The 24,587-nt window shown below is 41.7% G+C and overlaps 1 protein-coding gene across 1 annotated transcript in view; it reads left to right on the top strand.

The window, feature by feature from the left end:
- The window catches only part of AVL9 (AVL9 cell migration associated), a 62,682-nt gene that overhangs the window by 2,229 nt on the left and 35,866 nt on the right, over window positions 1-24,587 (top strand). Inside the window, exons 2-6 of the mRNA XM_083188439.1 lie at window positions 13,372-13,492; window positions 17,627-17,712; window positions 18,176-18,247; window positions 21,885-21,974; window positions 24,277-24,343. Coding sequence (XP_083044565.1) covers window positions 13,372-13,492; window positions 17,627-17,712; window positions 18,176-18,247; window positions 21,885-21,974; window positions 24,277-24,343 — 436 coding nt within the window. The remainder of the gene's footprint in view (window positions 1-13,371; window positions 13,493-17,626; window positions 17,713-18,175; window positions 18,248-21,884; window positions 21,975-24,276; window positions 24,344-24,587) is intronic.

Here is a 24,587-nt window from a genome sequence, read left to right as displayed (position 1 = left end):
AATTCAATAATTGCAAAACATGCCTTAATTTGCACTTCATTTTACTGCAGCTTTAATTTTCGAGGACCAATAAGCAGAGAATGTGTGGCTTGCTAAATATATCCCAGAATTCCCATGTCAGGATGGTGAAGTGTGGCACGATTGTTTTTGGGATAAAACTATACATTTTCCATGTAGTAATCTTTTCATGATTAAGTATATACACTGGGGCTTGGTCTAAAAGGGATTGCTCTGAATGTGGTGATAGAGAAAATGTGTTTTATAGAATGGGTAAGAAAGCCAGAAGTACTGAAGTCACCATTGCTTCTCTTAGCATCATGTAATTGTGGAAGTACCCCAAAAGTGTATACCTAGATGACTATTGTTAGTTTATTATTGGTGGGAAGAGGTAGCCAATCACTTCTATATTACCTGTATTTGGTAATATACAGGTATTAGTATTGATATATTACAATAATAAAAAACAACTTTATTTTAGCAGAAATAAAGAAGCCAAACAAAACATCCAAACATAAGTAATTTTATTTGTGCTTTAGGGGGGTTAACATGTTCCTTAATATACTGTTGAATTAATTTGAATCTACAAATAGTTATTTTTGGTTCTTATATCCACATTAACATGATCAATTGGTAATGTGTGTTCTATTTTAAAATATGCATCTGAATTCAATATTAGGATTAGTGCAATTTTTGTTCCCCGTATTGTACAAATATCCTGAAACAAAGTAATAACAGGCCTACAACGTGTATGTGGAGGGCTGTCAATATTCAGTTCGAAGGACACACTTTCTAACTTGATTTGCTGCAGTGAAAAACAAGTACATCTGGTTTTTATGTAAATTATAGTATTTTTTTTAAATCCATTGAATGGCAAATGTTTTATAGCACTCATTTCCATTAATATAGGAGCCTAGATTGAGTCATTTTAGCAATAGGTTGCAAAGTTTTAAAATGCTAACCAAGTCTATTGTTAATAGACGGAAAACATTTCAAAATAGTGCTTTTGCGTTTAACAATGATTTATGTTTAATCACTGGCTAAGCATAAGGAAGCAGTGTGAATAATAAATTATAGGTACTTGTGTAGGATCACGGCTCCCACGATGGGCATCGTATAGGAAAAAATCGCATGCGATGTGATGCAATGCCATTTTTCACAGAAATCATTGACCTATGTTAAATGCACCCCAAAGGGCATTTGTTACTGTACCACCCCCACTATGAACGCCAACCCGAAGCGTGGCAAGCGCAGCGGTACGCGTCCTACGACCTTTTCATACCCCCACTATCCACGTCGGTGTGGAGTTGAGAATAGAAAGTGTGGCGAGCGGACACGGATAGCTGTGAATCCCACGAGGGGACACGGATACCTGTGAAGGTATCCGCGTCCCGTCGCGGGGCACGCTGTGCTCGCCACACTTCGGGCTCGCTGCGCTTGCCACACTTTCTATTCTCAACTCCACGCCGACGTGGATAGTGGGGGTATGAAAAGGTCGTAGGACGCGTACCGCCGCCCCTCGCGGGCTCGCTGCGCTCGCCACGCTTCGGGTTGGCGTTGATAGTGGCGGTGGTACAGTGTGAAAAATTACATTTGGGGTGCATTTAACATGTTTGCTACTAATTTAAATACATTTGGATGCATTTGTGATCAAAATCGCATGCCAGCGCATCGCATGGCATGCGATTTTTTTTTATTTATTTTTTTAAATGCATAAAAATCCCGGAAAAATCGCATTGCATGCCACTACATGCCACTACATATGGCTTGCAATGGGAGCCGTGAAAGTATACAAATTATATTTTGAATATGGTATAATCTTAATGAAATAAGCAAGTTGCAAGTTACAGAAAATCTATTGATAATGTATGTTATATTGTGTGATGTGTACAAGTAAATATTTTTACTCCTTTTGATAATACGCATCACAGTCCACATTTAGGGGCTAATTCAACATTGATCGGAAAGGTGCAAATTTAGCCCCATTCTGTTGGTGGGGGATTTGCGCATTTGCAGATGGGAGCAAACGTTTTAGGCAGATTTCACACTTGCCGATATTTATATTTTATAAAGAATTTATATAGGTGGTCCTTATTGAACCAATACTTCCTACCCTCTCAGGGTATCTGGTTGGAAACCTTTCATTTGCAATGCATGTTAACCTTGGCCAGCTGGTGTCAACCTATTGACAATGTAATGTCTATCCTTTAATCCATACCCACTCTCAGTGGCAGCAAACTCCCTGTTGGATCCCCAAGAACCCCCATTGGCAAGAATTCCCTTTGTGGAAATAACTCCTAACTATAGATGCCCCCAGTAATACTTACACATCCCACTCATTCAGTATTGCAGAGTGGGTCTCAGAGGGAACTAATAATCAGTTATCAACCTGATCCCTCAGATAATGGAAAAATAATGCTCAGAAGTTTCTTTTTGCACTGAGCAACATTAGTTGGTACTTGTTTCCTAGCACGGCCACAACGATCATAATCGCGGTCATCGGGGGGTAAAATCGGGGCCATCGCGGCCGCTAAAAAAATCGGGTGCGATGGGCCAGACGCGATGCCCGCGATTTCCGACGTGGATAGTAGGGCATGAAAAAGTCGGAGGACGCGTACCGACGCCCCTCGCGGGCTCGCTGCGCTCGCCACGCTTCGGGTTCACGTTGATGGCGGGGTGGCGTCAACTACTTTTGGGGGGACATTCCACTGCTCTGTGGGTTTTTTTGGGGTTTCTGGCCCATTTACCATTCTTCCCTATGCTGATTTGGGTAAATTGATCCATTTAACATTGTTCCCTATGGGGAAATCGTGGTCATCGCGTCTGGACCATTTAAGCATTTTTAGGTGCACACGACGCAACCGACCCGATTTTTCAATGCATTTCAATGGAAAAATCGGGGGCATCGCGTCGGTCGCGTCGCGGGCCACTAAAAATTACCCCCGATGGCCGCGATTGTGGCCGTGCTAGGAAACAAGTACCCATTATTTTTTTTTTATTTTTTTTTGGCACATGCTCCATGGGAATACATACAGGTGACCTAAGGTGGGAATGCTGGTGGTCAGAATACCCGGAGGGAATCTGAACAGGGGTCAGGTAATACCCCTTTCGCACCAGAAATGCAGAGACAAACCCGGGAATTAAATTCCAGGGACATTCCCAGGTTGGGACCCATTCACACTTGCTTTTGAAGCGGGACAACCCGGGTCGGCACCTTTCACACTGAACCCTGGCTGACCCTGCATTTCTATGAAAAAAAGCATTGGAAATTAGATTATTGATTATTAATAATTAAGAAACAAAACATTTGTAGTGTTTCAACCTTTGTTTACTTGTATAAAACAAATTAAAAGACATATGAAAGCATCTTCCCCTCTAATGATTAATAGCTCTCTCACCTCCTCATTTGTCCAAGACATGTCACACATTGCAGGCTTTCAGGGGTTAAAATGAACTTCTGGGGTCTGTGGTGCTACAGAACATGCACACTGTATGCTGTCTCTGGGCGTGTCTGTGAGTGTCCACCACAACAGGAAGTTGCCCTGCTAGCAAATCGGCACTAGCAGAGGCAACACGGGAAGCAGGGACATGTCCCTGCACCTTTCACACCAGCCAGTAACCCTGGAAGGACCCGGGAGCAACCCTGCTACCTAGCAGGGTTGAATTGCCGGCAAATCAACCCGGGAATTTGTCCCTGGAACCTTTAACACCAGAGCTAGTCCCGGGTTGTTCCCGGACCCAACCCAGGAATTTAGGCTGGTGTGAAAGGGTTATTAGTATACTTACACTGCCCCTCCCCCTCCTGGCCTAATCCTAATTCTACCCAGGTTCGGTATCCTGACAGTTAGGATTCTTTTGCCAGCATTCTAATTAATGTTGGGAGGCCGGTGTCTGTATAGTGAATGCTGGCATCTTGACCGCCGGGATGCTGAATGAATTCCGCTCTAGTATGCCAAGCACATTGCATTCTTGGGTCCAAAATCACCATATTACAGATACATCATGCCAGTGGTGCAGTGTGGACCACAAGAGGAAATCTGACTATTTAAAATGTATGGATCAGGAGGGAACAGTTCAATAAAATTTGAGTGTATATGGTCATACCAGTTAAGGTGCATGTGTTGGGAACTGACCTCATAGAAGGAAGTTAGGATGTTTAAGGAATATGTGGAGGGGTAGGATGGGTACTTCAGAGTATTTTACATGTAATCAGAAATTCCGATTGGACCCAGAAACTGAACTACTAGGACCAACAATATATATCATTTGGGACCCACATAATTATGACCTCCATGTGATCATTGTTCTGTGCCCGCTTTCTGCATTCATATTCACTTGATAGTTACACACAGCATATCAAACACACAAAGTGTTAGTGTAATTATCCCTTGTTTACTGAGTTGTATATTGACATTCCGAACTGTGAAGACGTCTTACTTACATCCGTATTTACTGATCAAACATTCCTAAATATGACCCCAGACATTGTAATGGTGCAATCTGTGACCTGGTAGTTGAACCACACCTATATATATATTTTTTTGTGAAAATAATACTTTACTTTATGGCTATAAAAAGACGCGTGCATGGTTGTGAAACCTTCACATGATCACTTATCTGCTATGCTAAGCTGCTTGGAATAATAATTACAGTGTGAGTTGATTTTCAGGAATTTCTTTTGTTTTTCTGTCCTCTGTTTCTAGTTCACCCTCCCAGAGCTGATTAAGAATTACTTGTTTATTTACTGCCCTGCAGCTGTTTGTATTTTATTGCTAGTAGAAAAGGAAGTTCTGATATTACAGATTGAGAACAATCCTATCGTACAAAGGTGATAGTCAATGAATTTGACCAGTTTAACATCCTAGTTGTTTTATGCCAATATTTTAGATGGATATTAAGGCACAATAGAGTTCTGGAGGCATATGTAATGGCGTTTGAGCTCATTTTCATGGCATAAATGCTGGTTCAGAATATGGGGAATATGTAATAGCAGTCAAGTTTGTTTTTCTTTTTTGTGTTAACGCAGCATTTACAAGGCATGGTTTTGTGTTGTTAATGATTGCTGCTTCAAAAACCATGACTTGTAAATGATTGCTGCTTTAAAATATGTCCATTCGGATGGAATTGCGCGCCTCCGGTGAACTTGGATGCAATTACATATGCACCTGTATTTAGGCATGAAGGTACACATTCAAATGTAGCGCCTCTCAGCCAGCCCAGGGAATCACCAGATTCCCTGAGCTGGCGAATGCTGGTGGAGTGGCGTTGCTTCTGACTGGGGACGCACAAGCGTATCACACGCACACGCATCCCCTTCACTTGGCGGCGGATGGCAGAAACCCTGCCTGTCTCTGCTTCTGGGAGACGGGCAGAGTTAGGGAGGGGTGGGGGGAGGCGGCGGTGGGCTCGGTCAGAACGGGGCGTGCACGCGCCTCCTTCTGCGGGTTGGCGAACGGCAGCGGATGGCAATAGAATCACCAGGAGCAGCTCTAATGAGAGCTGCTTCATCTCTATTACTATAGTTCTATTCCATGGTAAATTTGTAGTTCCCACTTTCTGGGATTTCTTCCTCGTATAATACTTTATTAATTATTTATGGAAATACACACATTTTATTTAATTGCAAGTTTACAACATTTTGTGTGTAATATATTTACTTTGCATAATATTTAACGTTTAGTTGAGAAATAAATTCTTACAACAAATTATCTTGAAATATCCAAATCTAGTTTTTGTCTTTGCCACATCTGTTTGTTAATTTTAAGGAAATGTAGTGTTCATTCTAGCACCTGCCATCTTGAAAACCCATGTTCCTGTTCCCTGCCTGGGGTGTCGCTGCCTGCTGTGGTACAGGTTGAGTATCCGGTATCCGGACATCCCTTATCCGAATTATTCCAAAAACCGTGGTTTTTGTAATCATTCGAATTTTTTTAACCCCCTAACCCTCTTTTCATACTTACCAAGTCCCCGGGCGTCCACAGCAGGCCTCCGGCATCTTCTCCAGCGGTCCCAGGAATGCATTGCGCGATGTGACGGACACTCGCGCAATGCATTCCTGGGATCGCTGGAGACCCAGAGAAGATGCCTGAGGCCTGCTGTGGACGCCGGGGGACTGCGTGGACGCCGAGGGGCCACCGGACACCATCAGGGGACAGGTAAGTATGCTTTAAAAAATATATTCCAAAAACCGAAAAATTCCCCTATCCGGAATGCTCGTGGTCCCGAGCATTTCGGATAGGGGATACTCAACCTGTGTTTGTAGCACAGGTCTGGTTTGCATATCAGTGCTGATATACAGACCACACTGTGCTAGATGCACTACAGCAGGCAAGAGGACCTGCATGGGTTTTCAAAGATAGCGGGTGCTAGAATAACACTAGAAATGGGTGATATTTATATGGTTCATTTAAGTGTGTTTAGTGTCATTTGATCATTTTAAATGTGTTTCGACGAAGAGTAGCGTGTATTGGGAGAGGGGTCTGTTTGCTATTTTGGAACACAATTCAAAGCCATCAATAAATAGTACTAGAACCTTAGGTTAAAAGTAGAGATGCCTGGCATATTAGCCAGCAGAAGTCAATGGATACCTACAGTATATTACTATACAGGTAGTGACTTTCCTGCTGGAGTAGGAAGAAACTCCCAGGGGTCTGAACAAACCTGACTGACAGATGGAAAGGCCATTGATACTTCATGTTCCTAATTGCTAGCTGTCGTGACATATAACTCCTTATTCCAGTGTAATGTTCTCAAACGCTCGCTATCCAACTGCTCTGGAGATAATTATAGGTTTGTGTTACCCAGAAACAAGGAAAAATGGTATCTAAATGTGTATGAACCATGGAACATATAAAGGAAACTGGAAACTCCCCACATTACTATTAGATTTGGCCTGATGAGTGTAAGCTAAATACTTAAACACATGTATCAGCAGAACTGTCCTTCCATTCAGAATGTATTTAGGAGAACCATTTTTATAGTTGCTGCATACCTGTTAGTTCTAGTATAATGCTAAATGTATTAGTACATGTAATGTTCTAAATTTGAGGTACATTTCTTGATATCAACTAGCAAACCGGATTGTTTGTTATTTTGTATGAATTTGATTTGTTTATATTCAATATGGTATTTGCTGTGCTATATAAGAAATTCTTAATAAATGCAATATATTGTTTCTATTCTAATGATATTCAAGAATCCATTTAATCTATACCACTCTTTTGTCTTTGGAAGCCTTAATTTTTTTCTTAAAACGTATGTGTTTGTGACTGATTGACTGACTGACTGACTGACTGACTGCCTGCCAAAAAGGGATATTAAAACTGTATTGGATTGCTTCAACTACTGCATGTCTCTTATGAAACTACAGATATGTATATGTACAGCAGGATATTTGGTGCTGCCATGTTGTTAAATTTTTGTGCCTTTCTGCTGTCCCCTACAGGACATGCGGGGTACATGGATGAGATGAAATTAAGGCATCACATCTATTCTCTCCCATAAATATTTTTAGAAATCTACTACAAGATATGGGTTGTTTGGTTAACAGTCAAAAGGTGGCCCCATATTGGTCGACTTGCATTCGGTCAAAAAGTCAGCATGGCATGAAACTCCCCCTGCGTGCGCTACTGGCAGGGAGATTTTTTATTCCGAGTTGACAGGAAAGGACCGTTTGGGGGAAGAGAACGGGGAGTGGGGACAAAAACGCAATTTGTCATGACCGTTTTCTGGATGTTTATCTGCCTTCAACTGTGTTCATGTGCACAGAGAAACATAGTGTCACTTTTGTACACACTTGTACAATTTAGACTATATATACAATTTAGACTATATATTGCAGATCTGCACTATATAGTCTATGCAGCCAAGACTTTCTGGATGCGATACTGGAGCGCGCATCGGGATCGCAAGGGTTAAAACCTGTGCGATCTGCATGCGATCCAGATGAGATTTTGACTATATAGACAAAATCTCTTGTACATTGTACAAGTGTGTACACACCATTACTCATTATTACATCGATGCTGCATAGGATTCAGTATGAAATACCGGCGGTCGGGATTCCGGCGTTCAAAATCCCGACCGCCGAAATCCCGACAAGAGGGGGACGTGGAACGCCCCCCCTTGCGGGCTCGCCACGCAGCGGGCCCAGTGCCTCGCTACGCTCGGCACGCTAATTTATTCTCCCTCCAGGGGTGTCGTGGACACCCACGGAGGGAGAAAGTGTCGGGGTTCCGGCGTCGGGATTCTGAACGCTGGGATCCCGACCGCCGGGATTTTAACTGCATCCCGCTGCATAAGTGCACGCAGTTTCTGATGACAGGCTCCGGAAAGCATCTATATTTTCTAAACATCAGCTTCACTAGCAATTTTGAGCACGTCCATAACCTGAAAGATTGCAGCTACGTAGGCATGTGTGTACATGAGTTAGGCCCTTTAAAAAAAAACAACAACAAAAAAAACCACCCTTTTTTAAATAATATAATATGCTATTTATTGTCAGTAAACCATCACATGTACCTCTTACCCTTACTAGCTGGGACCTGGGGTCTTTGCAACTGCTATTAGGGATAATAATCACTAGTTATTGTACATAATAAATGTTTGAGAATAGAGGGTCATGAGTACCCCTTATAACTCTAGACATGACACGTGTTTGGTCCCTTTTCAGCTTAAACCTGTCCAGTTGTTGTAGGGTGGGTGTGTGTGTGTGTGTGTGTGTGTGTGTGCAGGGCCGCCGAGAGGCAGGGGGGGCGGGTACATTTTACCTGGGCCCGGGCCTACCAGGGGGGCCCGGGTCCCGACACACAAAAAAAAAAAAAAAAAAAAAAATATTAAAGGGGGCGTGGCCACGGGTCCGCGATTAGGCCACGCCCCCGAATGTGCCTAAGCCCGAGGCGGGCTAGGCGGGGGGCAGGGTGCCATCTGCCCCCCAGGCCAGTATAATTTATGTGTTACAGGGCCGCCCACCTGACTACCAGAGGCAGGTACATGTCATGATGCTCCGTCCTGCCTCCTGCTGCTCCCCATGCCACGGCCGATTCTCACCCATGTAGTAGTAGCAGCACGGGGCTAACAGAAAATGGCTGCCCCCGTAGCTGGCTACAAAAAGATGGCTGCCTTTGACCAATGGAGAGCCAGGTTTCCTCTCCCAGCAATTCCAGAGGCAAAAGAGTGAAAAGGGGCGGAGCTTATCGGGGTTTGCTGCACTGCGTAGTGCTAACTGCACTTGAAAGAGGAGCAGCAGCATTAAAAGAAACCTTATGGAGCCCCCAGAGTCCAGACTGCAGGAGAGAGAGGGCAGAGGTGAGGACAGACTACTACTCCACTCCTTTAGCAATCAATGGCAGGGGCTCGGTTTACATAATAAAGTCTATATATATATATATTTTTTTTTGTGTGTGTTTGTATACAAGTTATATGTGTTGGTATCTTTGTTTTTCCCATTACATATGTTTTCCAATTAAGAAAAATTAGTTGCATGATTTTTTTTTTTTGCAGACATAGGGCCAGAAGCACTAAGCTTTCAAAGTGATAAAATAGAGAGTGCTAAACAGCCAGCCAATCAGCCCTTGTCTGCCATGTCACAGACTGTGTTGGAAAATGTCAGACGGGAGCCGAATGGTTGGTTGCTTATCACTCTCCATTTTATCACTTTTAAAGCTTAGTGCAACTCGCCCCTAAATCCTGTGGGTAAGGGATTTTTTTATTTTTTTTTATAAGCAGCCTGCCTGCCAATGGTGTGTGCGGGTGCAGGGTGGTGGTGGTGTAGTTTGTAGTTAGGGGTAGTGTTTCTGCAACTGCAGGGTTAGGGGTGGTGTAATTTCTGCGGGAGTGGGTGCAGGGTAGGGGTAGTGTAGTGTGATCAGGTACAGGATTAGGGGTAGTGTGTGCGGGGAGCAGGTGCAGGGTTATGGGTGGTGTAGTGTGAGTAGGTGCATGATTAGGGGTAGCGTAGTGTGTGAACAGAGCAGGAACATGGTTAGGGGTGGTGTTGTGTGTGCAGGGAGCAGGTGCATGATTAGGTGTAGTGTGTAAATGGAGCAGGTGCAAGGAGCGGGGGGGTGGGTAGTGCATGCAGGGAACAGATGCAGGGTTAGGGGTGGTATAGAAGAGCAAGTGATGGATTAGGGGTAGTGTATGTGGGAAGCAGGGTTAGGGCTAGTGTTGTGTGTGTGTGTGTGTGTGTGTGTGTGTGTGTGGAAAGTACGTGCAGGTCAGGGGTAGTTTAGGTAGTGTGTGTGTGAGGGATGTGGGGTTAGTGGTAGTATAGTGGGGTTAGTGGTAGTATGTAGGGAGCGGGTGAATTGTTAGGGGTAGTACCTGTCCTGTGCCCGGGACATGGAAGCTGTGTGCAATGCATGGGAAGAGACTAATTAAGCTAATCGGAAACTTTTAATTGCATAATTGCGTGGCCAGAGATGTCAGAGCAAGTGCTGACAATTTTTTTTTTTAAAATATGGATTTTAATTTTAACTGAGCTTAAAAAAAAACTGAATATCAAACTTTTTGCGCATACCGGTAAACCCCACATGTGCCTAAACCACACCCACATTACACAAGCCATTCCCTGAACATTATTGTCATGGCTATGCCCCTTGAAAAGTTGGGCCACTTGCTTGTGTCTGTCCCCCAGGCTGAAAGTTGCCAGCCAGCCCCTGCCGGTCAGCGATGGCTGTCCTGCTCCTGCTCCAAGTTCCTGTTTCACAAGGTAATGCCGCCCGCAATGCATGGCTATGGACAGGGGGAACAGACAAAAAGCATGTGTGTGTGTAACAGACTGTGTATGTATGTATATATGTGTGTGTGTGTGTGTGTGTGTGTGACAGGCTATGTATGTATGTATGTCTATATGTGTGTGTGTGTGTGTGTGTGTGTGTGTGTGTAACAGGCTATGTATGTATGTCTGTGTGTGTGTGTGTAACAGGCTTTGTATATATATATATATGTGTGTGTGTGTGTGTGTTACAGGCTATGTTCTGTATGTGTGAAGGAACAGGCTATGTATGTATGTATATATATATATGTGTGTGTGTGTGTAAGTAACAGGCTATATGTGTGTGTGTGTAACAGGCTATGTATGTATATGTGTTTGTGTAACAGGCTATGTATGTATATGTGTGTGTGTAACAGGCTTTGTATATATGTGTGTGTGTGTGTGTGTGTGTGACAGGCTTTGTATGTATGTATATATATATATATATATATATGTGTGTGTGTTTGTGTAACAGGCTATGTGTGTGTGTAACAGGCTATGGCCCTCATTCAGGTTGGTTCGCCCCCCCGCACGTTCACACAGGGGAGTGATGTTGTGCATGTGCAGCCACTTTGTGTGAGCGGGCGCGGCAAACCGATTATTTGCCGCCCCGATCGCATGCAGCAGTGTGAACGGAAGCGTGGGGTGGTGGATATGGGTTGCGCCGATGGGAACTCCTATGACGTGGGTGCCGGGGGAGGGCAGCTGATGTCACTGGATGTCAGCTGCCCACCCTCTTCTGGTACAGGAGCGCCACAGATCTAAGACAGCAGAGACTGACTTAGATCTGCGAGCGCTTGAGCAATCATTTGATTGTCGGCGACCGCACTGCCCGGCACACAAGCTGCAAATCGATGATTACTGTATGTAAAACATCCGTTCGCATGCGTGAAATCGGAGGTATTTAGATAACCCGCAAAGCTGCAAATTTTGCAGCTTTGTGGTCAATCAGAATGACCTCCAATGTGTGTGAAGGGAACAGGCTACATGGGGCCCATTTATGACGGATCATATATGGAATGCGATCTGGGTGGGACCATACTGCCCAGGATCACATGACATTAAAGAGGTTTAATGGACACAATCCCCCCTCTCCCTCCAGCCGCACATATCGCTGGCCATCACAATGCATCTGCTCTTGGCGCCGGATCTGTAGCTTTGGGGGACACAGCAGATACCGGCAGCTCAGCTCGGCGATACTGCAAGTAGTGGCATCTGCTGCTTCTTGCCAGCAGGTTGAAAGAACTGTTGCCGCTTTCCCTGCTGCGTGTGTGAGCTTGGGAGCCTTATACTCCAGAGGCGGCGCTTCAAATGGGGATGATCGTGCCAGCCACAGATCTTGGGGAGAGGAGCCGTGGGCTGGCCACCCCTGCTGTATGGCATAGGGGTCTGGGCAGCGCAGGGGGGCAGAGGGTCCCTGTGACGGATGGGCAGACAGCAGTGGGGTCCTTGCGGAGGATGGGAGCTATTACCTAGTTCCCATCGTCCGCAGGGACCCTGGCGCTATCTGCCCATCCGTGACCACGACCCCTTACTCCCATGGGCGCAACCCATATCCACCACCCCACGCTTCTGTCCACACTGCTGCATACGAACGGGGCGGCAAGTAATCGATTAGAATTTTGGCTCATTCTGTGTAGCATAATGTGTAAGGGGCAAGTATAAGGGGTCTACTATTGTGTTGCATAAAGGGTATATGGTGTGGTACACACCCCTATATCCTTTAATGGCCACACCTCTTTTCTGTTGCTCGCCACTCCAGGGGGGCCCCGTGACGCTGTTGTACCGGGGCCCAGGATTTCTCTTGGCAGCCCTGTGTGTGTGTGTGTGTGTGTGTGTGTGTGTGTGTGTGTGTGTGTGTGTTTTAATCCAAGTTCGTAAGGTGGGACCTCCAGATATTTACTTTTTACCCTCCATTGACCTGTGGAGAACAATGCTACAATCAAAAGATCACAATGATCTTTTCATTCATTCCACATTAGGGCTGCATTATAGTAAAGGAATCTTTGTGAGCTGAACAAGCAACTGTTCATTACATGCATGAGCTGTTTACTTTGGATGAGACAGGTGTTCACTATATGGAGAGTCTATAACTAGTGAGTTGGAGCTGCTGGGTCAAGGGGTGCTCTGTATTTTCCCCTCAATTCAGCAACATTTTCCAGGGCATGAGTGTGTCTTCCCTGCCTCATAATCCCATGGCGTATTTTTTAATCGGAAGAGACTTTGTAGTATTATCCTATTTCCACCATGTCTGTAGCAGTGAGCACTGTGGGTCTCATAATGGTGATTACTGTACATAGAAAGAAAGTGGTCACTTATAAGAACACTCACGGGAAAGCAGGTCAGGGGAGATACAGGGCAGTTACAGAACCCCGCTGACTAGATTACTGACTTGTAATTGGTGAGGTGTACACATCTGTATGTGTGCTTTTTTTAGTGTTACATGTAGCTGTCAGAAGGCTCTCCTCATAATCTGTTTTTGACATTTTTGGATTACAAGTGATAATGTGTGGAAATTGCAATTTCTTTATAATAAATTCAAAATTTTTATATGAAATTTAAATCATGTCTATTGTATTTTTTTAATTGCTTCATGTATTATTTATGTCTTTGTACAGGTGGAGTTCTCCTATCCCCCTTTGATTTCAGGAGAGGGACACGATAGCCACATATTACCTGAAGAATGGAAGTATCTGCCATTTCTTGCATTGCCAGATGGTGCACATAACTTTCAGGAAGGTATGGCCACATCCACCTTGAAGAGAATGTCTTTAATCTCTAAAGCTGTGCTGGCCAAACCAGTCCTTGAGCTCTAACAGTCCTCATTTTTCCAGGACCACCTAGCTGGTGCACTGGTGTAATCCTTACTAAAGCACCATACACATTAAATGACTAGGGGCACCGCGGATATAGTTAACTGTATTGGCTGTGCTGCTAGTAAAACTAGATCGTTGCAAACACACTGAACCCTATCGGTTACCAATATTGTTCAGTGAAGTCACCCTTCACTGCTGAAGATGCAGGTCATTGGCTAACTCGACCTACATGTTCTGACAAGGTGGGGTGTAGGATATTGAGTGTACACACATAATATATATATATATATATATATATATATATATATATATATATATATATATATATATATATATATATATACATTCTACAGATCCACAAGTTGTATGGAAAACATGATCTGTTGGTATTCAGTATCTCGGGGACCTGTTTGGCCTCCTTTGCTCTAAGATAATTTTTTTACCTGGATATTAATTGTAAACCTTTTATTGGGTTTAAGTACAAAAAAGTTCCTAATACACATATTGATGAACGTGGTATCACAGTGTTGGAATTGCTACCTCGCGTAACCCCATGTATTGTGTGGAGCTCCATTTGGGTTCACTGTTTCCTCTCGCACTGCCAATGCAAAATTGTTTAAACATTGGAACTTATTTACTTCTTCCTACTTCATGGCAGCCCTTTACAATGGGTTAAGGCCCTTCTCCTATTAAATAGACAGCCAATTTTTCTCTTAGAATCCACCCATTACTTGTACATAAGTCTGCCCCTCCCTTCCAAATCTTTTTGCCTGTCTCCTTGATTTGTAGTCAGGCTAGTTGTAGTGTTATTTTGTTGTTTTTTAGGCCGATTGTGCTGCTGTCCCTGTGGTGAGTCGAGGTGGTTTAGCCCTGTTTAATGCTGGCAGCTGGACTATATCCTCTCCCTGTCCTATGCTGGTGGCTGGACAATTATCCCTCTGGGGTACACTGTGACATCCCTGGTTGTGGTGTAAACATGGTACACTAGGTGGGAGCTGGTTCAGCAGCGGCCTCTGATGATGCAAGGTCTATGCAGTCCAAGTCATCTGCATTCTACAGGTCATTTCCGGCTTTGGGTGGCTCGTGTCCCCCTATTGACACGTTCAACGCTTTATGGACAAGCATCTGCGTTCCACCTGCTTGCTGTATTTTGGTGCATGTTAATGCACTCCTAGAGAAGGATGCCTCACCCCAGAAGCTGGTGCTCTCTATGCCAAGGTAGAGCGCACAGGCTACTTTATTTTTATTTTAGTTAGGGTTATTTTTATTTTATATTTTTTTTCAAACTTTGCCCTTCCTGTGACAAATATTTTATGTGGACGGTAGAGAAAATGTGTGGATTGTATTATGGATTCTGCCCTTACCCCCCCAAATACATCTACTCAAATCACGGAGCTAATGGAATGGATAAAGGATTTTTTTGAAAGTAGTAACGAGTCTAGGTCCCAGTCCAGTCTTGATTATGATGTCTCTCCAGCTGTCAGAAGAGGATATTACCGTAATGTCTGGTGAAGTTATTGAAGATGACAGGATGTTTAACTTAGAATTGGTGGAACTTGTCTTGAAAAATTTTGTATAAATCGCATCTACATTGGGACAAGATTAATTGTTTGAGGACAGGTCCAGGAGAGGTAGATCCTTACCAGAAAACAAGATATTTAAAGATATCTTGCATAGGGAATGGCAAAATTTGGATAAACGGATTGGCAGCTTAAAAAGAGTGGAGCATAGGTATCCGATTGAGGATGAGGAATTTCTTAACCCTTTAATAAGTGAAATTGTTAAAATTGGCAAGCAAATTTTTTTTTATTCATCATAATGACCTGTAACCTTTATTTTGAACATCGCTCACATAGGTGTTGGCACACTTAAATGGTAAGGTACTCCTAAAATTGATGCAGCAGTAGCTGAAATCACCACTAGGACCACTATTCCGCTAGAGGAAGGAGCTTTTCTCAGAGATCTTATGGATAAGAAAATGGAGTGCTTTAAAAGGTTACATATATATCTAATGCAGTAGAAATAAAATCTGGGGCAGCTATCGCCTCTATTGCTAGAGCTCTGAGATTATGGTGCTCCTCTTTGCAGGATGATTTACAAGAAAGAATGCCTAGGGATTCTATATGCAAGATCCTTTCTTCCATTCAGACAGCGGTGGATTATATTTGCAAAGCATCACTAGACGTTCTAGATTTGTCTCCTAAATCTAAATCTAAATTATTTCCGGTTTCTTAGCCAGAAGAGCTCTGTGGCTTAGATCCTGGGCAGCTGATTATCATTCTAAAACTAGGCTTACTATGTTGCCTTATGTAGGTTCTCTTCTATTCAGGAGCAAGCTGGATTCACTGATCCAGTGGATGTCCAGAGGAAAATCAGTAAGATTGCCTCAAGAAAGATATAGTAGATGTATGGATAGTCATATAGGCCTGGTCATCCATATAAAGAAGGAAAGGTTTTCCGTTTCTTATTCCATTAACAGAGGATTTCTGAATTTGTAGAACTGGGGATAAAAAACATTCAAGACAAAAAGGGTTCTGAATATAATCACCGAAGGTTATCAGCTAGAGTTTTTCAACAAACCAAGAATAGATACATTTGTGAATTAAAGACTACGAAGTTTGGAAATAGAAGTCTCTGCGCTACTAAAGTGTTTGAGCGACTTAATAAACTCTCGGGCAGTAGAGCGAGTTCCAATAGTAGAAGAAAGTAAGGGGTTTTATTTCCGTCTGTTTATTGTGAAGAAGGCTTCAGGTTGTTTCAGGACTGTTCTGGATTTACAAAGCCTAAACAAGAGAATAAAGAAGAGCATTTCATATGAAAACTTCAAGATCTATTCTGATGGAGCTAAGAAAGAAGACTTTTTTTGTGTAAATGGATCTGCAGGACGCATATTTTCATATTCTAAACAAGCAGGCTGACAGAAAATTCCAACAAAATTCTAGAATTAGCCACTATCGTTTAGAACAGAGAGAAAGTTCTACTTGACATGGCCCTAAGATTATTGGTAATGATGTCCTCAACCATTGGAATTATTCTATGGACAAGATGGATAATAGGACTTTCTAAAGTTTTTAACGGGCTCCAACTGGAGTCCAGACCCCTTTGAAGCATTGGATAAGGATATAAGTATCTGCACAAAAATCTCTATCCTGATGGAAGGACAATTATAGCTGCCCGAGGATTCCCCCAAAGAGCGAGATTTGCAACTAATACAGCAAGCCTGCTGCATATAGCCGTGAGCCTTGCCGCTTTGATGGCCGCACACCATTTCTACCTCACTATTTAAAAATAGCGAGATGGATTTGGCGAGTGCAGGGGATCAGTTGAATATGGAGGTCTGGCTATGACGGCGAGCAATAGGCACTGCTCGCCATCAGCATTAAATATACCATAATGTAGAGCTGTACCACTGGAATACTGTAATTTCCATTATGGCAAATCCTAGGGTGTGTGTGTGTGTAAAAGATTGTTTGACATTCTGACAATAAATCACCAGGTTTTTTTCACCAGAACTACTGTATGTCTCATGTGCGATTTGCTTACAATATTGTGTTCACATATTGTGTCACTTTCAGCAATTTTTTATTTTACCAGTTCATTCTATGGGGGTATTCAATCTGCTGCCGCTATTTCCGACGTGGCAAATAGCGGCAGCTCCCTATTCAATGCTGTCATTAACGACAGCATTGATGAGGGATAACGGCAGAACGGGCCCGACTTCAGAAGCTGTCGGGCCTGTTCTGCTGATACCAGCCGTAGATTGTCGTTATCTGGGCCGCAGATTGACAATCCACGGCCATTTTCGCGGCGGGTGGGACATTGAATCCCGCCTGTCCATCTGAACGAAAACGGGCCTGGATCACGTCTGTCGGCGGATCGACAGCCGTGATCCCACATTGAATACCCGCCTATATGTTGCAGTATTTCTATTTTTATTGTGAATTGATGTTGAGAGCATTTAGATTTAATTTAATATTATTATTTCATCTGCCTTCATATATCTGCATTTTATGAAGCATTACCTGTATTTGATTAAACTTATCCTTACTCTCCATAGATACTGTATTTTTTCACCTTCCACCAAAAAGTGGAGAGCGGAAGACTGTGTATGGTGTCTCTTGTTACAGGCAGATTGAAGCAAAGGTACTCCTTATTTGACTACATTTTCTAGAACTAAATAGTATATTTTTAATGGGCATACTGTATAAGTGCAAACAAGGGTCTCATTTGGGATCCCATGGAAATGGATCTGGGGAAATCTTCTTCACCTAACTGCAACTTCCTCAATCTTTTTGGCTGGGTGGTTTTTCTAGCATCTTTAAACATGTGCATTAATCCTTGATAAAAGATTTACTGATGGCTGCTTAATTATGAGTAATTGCTGCAGAGATGCATTGGGTCCTCCCTGCTCATATCTTTACAGCTTAAAATGAAATAAAAGAAGAAAAAAGAACATTTTATTTTTGCACTTTCATGTGTCCAAACATTGACATATAATAACATATTGTGCAGACTTTTTGCTGGGATATTTTTGTCATCTTGTACTAATTGAAATTCTTGACTCCATTACTCAGCAGAAACCTTGAGTTAATTTTGTTGTCCACAGACCTTGAAAGTGCGTCAAGCAGATGTTACCCGGGAAACTGTACAGAAAAGTGTCTGTGTGTTGAGCCAGCTGGTAAGTTATTGCGTTGTACTTCATTCAGGAAATTCAGTCGTATTAAAGCATCCACAGCACACACAGCAATTTAAGTCAAAATATGGCAAGGATATACATACTAATTTATTGCAAATCTACCAGTGACCAACTTTATGAACTCTCTTTTGTCATTTGAATATAAAAATCGCTATATTGTGGATATATAGAACTATTCTACCCTTCTTCTTAGCATAGGACTGCAATCTTACAGCAGCTAGTCAGGGATTGGTATAGCTGTTTGATAGAATGTTGCCAAACAGAAGGTGGGACTGTACAGTAATGCAGTTTCTGCTGTACAGCATAAAAAAACTGCTGTCAACATACCATTAACATGTAGTAATTAACCATTTGCTGGCTACGAAGAACGCCTGTGTTCTCCTGTGCAGTGGCCAGCATGCTGCCTGCCTTTATTTTCTAGTGTTGAAGCCATTCTTCAGTAAACGTTTCATGTGATTCCTGGTCTTTAGAGCTGCACACTTATAGAGTCTGTGTATAGGCAAGGATGACCTGTTTCATAGTTCTTGCTGCGTTTTTATAGCCTTAGTATAATGTCATCTGGTAAAAGCTACATGGAAAAAAATTTGATCTGATCTTGTGATCAAAACAGGTTTGAATATGGTTGTAGTTTGTGCACCGTCTTACATTGACTATAGAAATGAACACTTTCTTAAACGTAAAACAACAACACTTAGCCCAAAGGCTAAAATAGAAGCGCTGGTAATATGTAACTGGGATCCCTTTTTGCTATACACGTTTGCAGCCCCTTGTTAGAGGATGTGTACCTCAAGCAAACAGGGTATGGGGATAAAGCTCATGCAGTTTACACTGACAGGAGCCTTCAAGGGGCGCAGTTGTGTTCTAGTAGAATAATAAATCACTTAATTCAAAAAACAAATGTTTTTTATTTTCTTTAAAAAAGAAGAAATAATGAAGAAATAATACAATATAATAATGACAATATTGAATATCAGAAGATCAAAAAAGCGAAGTGCACTTCAATTCTAAAAACAAGACATACAAGACTCACAACATATAGACAACAGAGGCTATTAATATGTAGATCCCATATGAGGCTTAAATCAACTCGGCATCCTTTATAAGAACAAACACCCGCAGCATATAGTTACCAGTCCCGTAGTGTGAGAATGCCTGCTGTTTATGGGAAATCCAACCTCCTTATATGGACAGTTCAACCTCTATTTCTGTGGAGGTATTCCCCTGATGTAAGGGGGGGGTTAGGAGGGGGTTCCTTTAGATAGTCAGCAGTAGCCGTCTGTTTAAGAAGCTGATTCTTCCGGCAATTCACTTATAACAGTCACTGGGTGGTGATGAGCAAGCGGGTGCAGGGTCTCCGGCACAGCAACAAAACGCGTTTCTCCGCCTAACAAGATATCAGCGGCTTCCTCAGCTGACAACTGAGGAAGCCGCTGATATCTTGTTAGGCGGAGAAACGCGTTTTGTTGCTGTGCCGGAGACCCTGCACCCGCTTGCTCATCACCACCCAGTGACTGTTATAAGTGAATTGCCGGAAGAATCAGCTTCTTAAACAGACGGCTACTGCTGACTATCTGAGGAACCCCCTCCTAACCCCCCCCTTACATCAGGGGAATACCTCCACAGAAATAGAGGTTGAACTGTCCATATAAGGAGGTTGGATTTCCCATAAACAGCAGGCATTCTCACACTACGGGACTGGTAACTATATGCTGCGGGTGTTTGTTCTTATAAAGGATGCCGAGTTGATTTAAGCCTCATATGGGATCTACATATTAATAGCCTCTGTTGTCTATATGTTGTGAGTCTTGTATGTCTTGTTTTTAGAATTGAAGTGCACTTCGCTTTTTTGATCTTCTGATATTCAATATTGTCATTATTATATTGTATTATTTCTTCATTATTTCTTCTTTTTTAAAGAAAATAAAAAACATTTGTTTTTTGAATTAAGTGATTTATTATTCTACTAGAACACAACTGCGCCCCTTGAAGGCTCCTGTCAGTGTAAACTGCATGAGCTTTATCCCCATACCCTTTCTTAAACGTGAATTCTTAGTTTCAATCGAGAATAAGTAACAAAAGAAGGTTGATTTAGTCCTTTTACTGCTTTTATTTTTCCTTGTCAAAATCTACAATGACAGAGGTACATGAGCTGAGAAATCCTGGCGCTGCTGCTGGGGTTCTTGACTCTTATGTGTTGATCCAGTGTGCTAATGCTAGGCTGGATCATTGTAAGGATATGAGAGAGAAAACATGGAGTAAGGGAGATAATGGGGGAGGATAGAAAAAACAGGCGGATGAGTGTGAGTGATAGAGCAAAAGAGTGAATAAGTTCAATAAAGTAAAAAAAAAAAAAAAAAAACATTTGTAAGTGGAGTAACGGAGCGCTATCTTAGGAGTTCTGCCTAGTGAGATCCCTAGATGTGTATCCCAAGACTCACCCCAAATAGATAAATGTTACAAAGTGGGTGTTGGGATCAACTTTTGGGCACTCCCCTTTTATGGATATAGGGTGAATTGGGGGAAGAGTAAGGTTATAAACGGTAATGGGTTGTTACTTCCCTAGGTCTTCTATGGAGTGGTCTTCTATTCTACCTTTTTTTCTCCAGTGTCTTTCTTTCCTCACATGTAGTGGATGGTATCCAGAAATAATGTGTATGGGAAAAAATAGCAATGTGAAGTACCATCTAATGTTTTCATCCAATTATTTTAAGATATATGGGAGGTTGGTTTCGTACCAAACTCACTTATATCAATAGAAATCACTGTACATAAAGGTATCTTTAAATGACGAAACAGGGTGGCATACCCGTACTCGCGTAGTTGCATAAAAATTGAAGCTCATCAAGGTTTCTTTTGTGAATTTATTCAAAATATCAACACAATGAAGTTCAATAAAGTGAAAGTAAAGCCAGCCACATAAGTGTGTTGTGAAGCATTGAACAGATCCAGTTACTCTTTTAGAAGACATTTCTCTGGATGCGAGCTATACAGTATGCTTTCTGAGCTTGCATTATTTAGCCCAGCCCTCTGGGCTTTTGCTTCTTTTATAATGCACATACTGTAGCATTTCCTGTTCCCAGTGCAGAGCCGCTCTGTAAAGCTTGGCAAAGCGTTCAGTGCTTTTCATCTTGACACACAGTGCTTACCATAACTGCTCTGTACTGGTGTACATAATGTAGAAACTCTGTTTCCTAAAGAGTGCACCTGTCTGACCAAGCTGTACACATTTCTTTCTGATCACAAATGCTTCCTCCTTTTTTAATGGAGAATGTAATTAAAATACTGTAACTTAATAAAATAGTAGGCTTTAAATTAAACTACTACATAAGAGATTCAGATAATGGTGTATATTCAATGCTACCATCAGTATTCAACTTAACTAATTCTAATTAGCTAATTCTAAAAAAGCGAGGTGGAAACGGCATGTGTGGCCGCCAAAACAGTGATAAACTTACTGCAATAGCCGTGAACCTCGCAGTTTGGTGGAATCCTGGACGAAAACAAGCCATCTTCGCCATAAAAACCCCCTCGTTGGCCGCAATGAATACATGCCAATGTATTTAATGTTTATACAAAAATGTCATTATGATTAAGTTTAATTTTATTTTCTGCATTGCAGCCCCTGTATGGATTACTTCAAGCCAAACTTCAGTTAATTACTCACGCCTATTTTGAAGAGAAGGATTTTTCTCAAATATCAATTCTTAAGGTGTGTATGTACAAATGAGTGACTCAAAGAAAGCACAAGTGACAGACCAAAAGAGAAGCTAATTTATAAATAAGAAATCTCATAATGTATTGGTCAACCCCCTATCTGTTCACTGCGGATTAATGCACAAAATGCATATTATCCTAGCTGCATACTGGATAATGGCAGTAAAAAGATACTTGGGGAAATATCTTTATTTGGATCCTTTTAAAAATTGTTCATTCTTTAACATCCACAAATCTGTGAATTATTGTCACTTTGTTTCCAAAATTAAAATTTGAATCTGGGATTCCGACTGTTGGAACATCCCGACAGTCAGAATCGCAGGCTGTTTTTGTTCCGTTCGACAGGAACTCGACAGTAGGAATTCAATGTTCCAAGTGTCGTTAAGTCCAAGGTTTGTCCAAAAAAAGGCTGTGGATTGTCGAAAACTGCTGAGAATTCGACAATCTGTGGCCTTTTCCAACAAAACAGATCCGACTTGTTTTGCAGTTGGATCAGTTTTGTCGGAAACTGCCTTCAATGCTGTCGGAAATGACCACTTTGACTAGTCGCTGAATGCTATTTCCACTGGCGGAAATAGCATCCGGGATTGAATACCCCCATAAGGGGATTAGTTTGGAAATAACTGCAGGGATGCAGTTTTTGGTATATTTAGTATTATGGGAAAACACAGATTTTCTTTTTCTTTTCTCTTTTTTTTTTTTCGAGCTGCCTTTTTATATCCTTTTTGAAAGTAATCAATTATTTGATCTCTGTAGTAATAAATTTAACCTGTTTATTTGTTAGCTTTCTTGATTTTACTTCATTTTTTTTATCAAACAACCTACAAAGGAAGCCCCGGGCACAGTGTTGAAGACACTGCTATTACAGTAGTTTAAGCTTTCAAATTCACCATTACTTGAAATATTGTAGAATCGGTTCCCTTGCTGCTGTAATAACCATACTATATTGTGGTTTGTGGCTTTTTTGTGAAATAACTGTGGGCTTAGGGTTGCTGTCAATTATATTCTGTTGTTAAAGCAGTATGTTATTGCAGGCATTTAACAATCTGGTTACAAAATGATATAATCCTCATAGGTTCTTTTCCAGAACAGATGTATTTAAAATTCCAGGTATATTTTTTTTTGTGCTGAATTAGCATGTTTTATGCATGTCAATTTTGAAAGCTGATTTTAAATTTCCAAGTAAATTTATTGAAGGGATATTTCCAAAATGTAAGTGTATAGACAGGTGACATGTATGCATAAGTTTAAAAAAAAAAAGGAAGAAATCCCTAATTATTTAGGAGACTATTTTGTTTTTGTGTTAAGAACATTTGGGGCTTTATACACCACAATACCCATCAATATTTAAAATGTACTTGGAATCATGCTGTGCAATACCTGGATCACACAAGCAGCAGGGAAAAACTGGTCTGGCAATGCATTCCAAAAGATTACATAAGGGGTGGGGCTCTCATGTACAGAAAGTAAATGTTAGTCTCCCGGAGTTATTTACATAGTTGCACTGTATTGATCACTGCAATATTTCTTCAGCCAATATGGGTCTGTTCAGAAACAGACTGCAATACTGTTCTACTGAATACAAAGAATCTCTTTCTGAAAAGCTGTGTAAAAAAGTGTAACAACCACACTCTTTTATGGACTTTTAATAAGTAGACTTCAATGTGTGTTTCTCTGAACAGACCCATATCGGCCACTGAATAGTGACCACTTTGTTGGCACCAGTCCCCTATTGTTGTGTATCTGTTTTTATTTGATTCTCAACAACAGGGAATCTGTAGGACAAAAGGCTATCTAATTCATTAACCCATGTGTGTGTGTGTGTGTATGTTTATATGTATATATATCTCAAAATTAACGATAATTACTCTTGCTTAATATGTCTAGTACATAATGTATTTTTATTTTTCAGATCAGTGTATATTGTAATGGTTTTTATGAACTGTCTCTCTTTAAGGGGTGTGTACACAGTACGATTGCCTTGCTATTGGATCCCGTGTCTTGCCTGCAAAGTCTATTTTTCTATTTGATTTTAATGCTGTGGGGCTGAATTGAAATGCATTCGATTGCCATTAATTTCAATTTCTTATATAAGCAAAATCGAATAGAAAAATAAACCACATTGAACTGTGTGTATGTGCCAATTAAACTAAACTGTTCTCTTGATTGTATTTGTTTAGTAAAGACAGGAAATCCTACTAACCAACATCTAAATCATCACACAGGAATGACTGTATATACTTTGAAACATGTTATATATATATATATTTTTTTTTTTTTTTTTTTTTTTCGGACAGGAGTTATATGAACATATGAATGGCTCACTGGGAGGAAGTGGATTAGAGGTGTCTCAGTTATATCTGGGTAAGCTGCTTTTTCTATAAAGCATATACGCTTTCACTTAATCATTTTTTGAAGAAACTCAGGGAGCCCAAGGTGTGCTCCCACCACCCAGTGTGTGACTAAAGCTGTGCGTAGGGGGTCGTGCGATCGAAATGGACCCTCTCCCAAAGGAGAAGGGCCCTGTTACTCCCCTAACCCCTCTCGGCCATAAGGCCGAAGAGGGAAAAAAAGGGATTGGTGGGTCCTCTTCGCCGAAGCTTAGAGA

The sequence above is a fragment of the Crinia signifera genome, chromosome 5 (assembly GCF_055691185.1).
Source record: "Crinia signifera chromosome 5, ASM5569118v1, whole genome shotgun sequence".
Taxonomy (NCBI): Eukaryota; Metazoa; Chordata; class Amphibia; order Anura; family Myobatrachidae; genus Crinia; species Crinia signifera.
The sequence above is the reverse complement of the archived record's forward strand: the minus strand, read 5'-3'. Positions and strand labels throughout refer to the sequence as shown.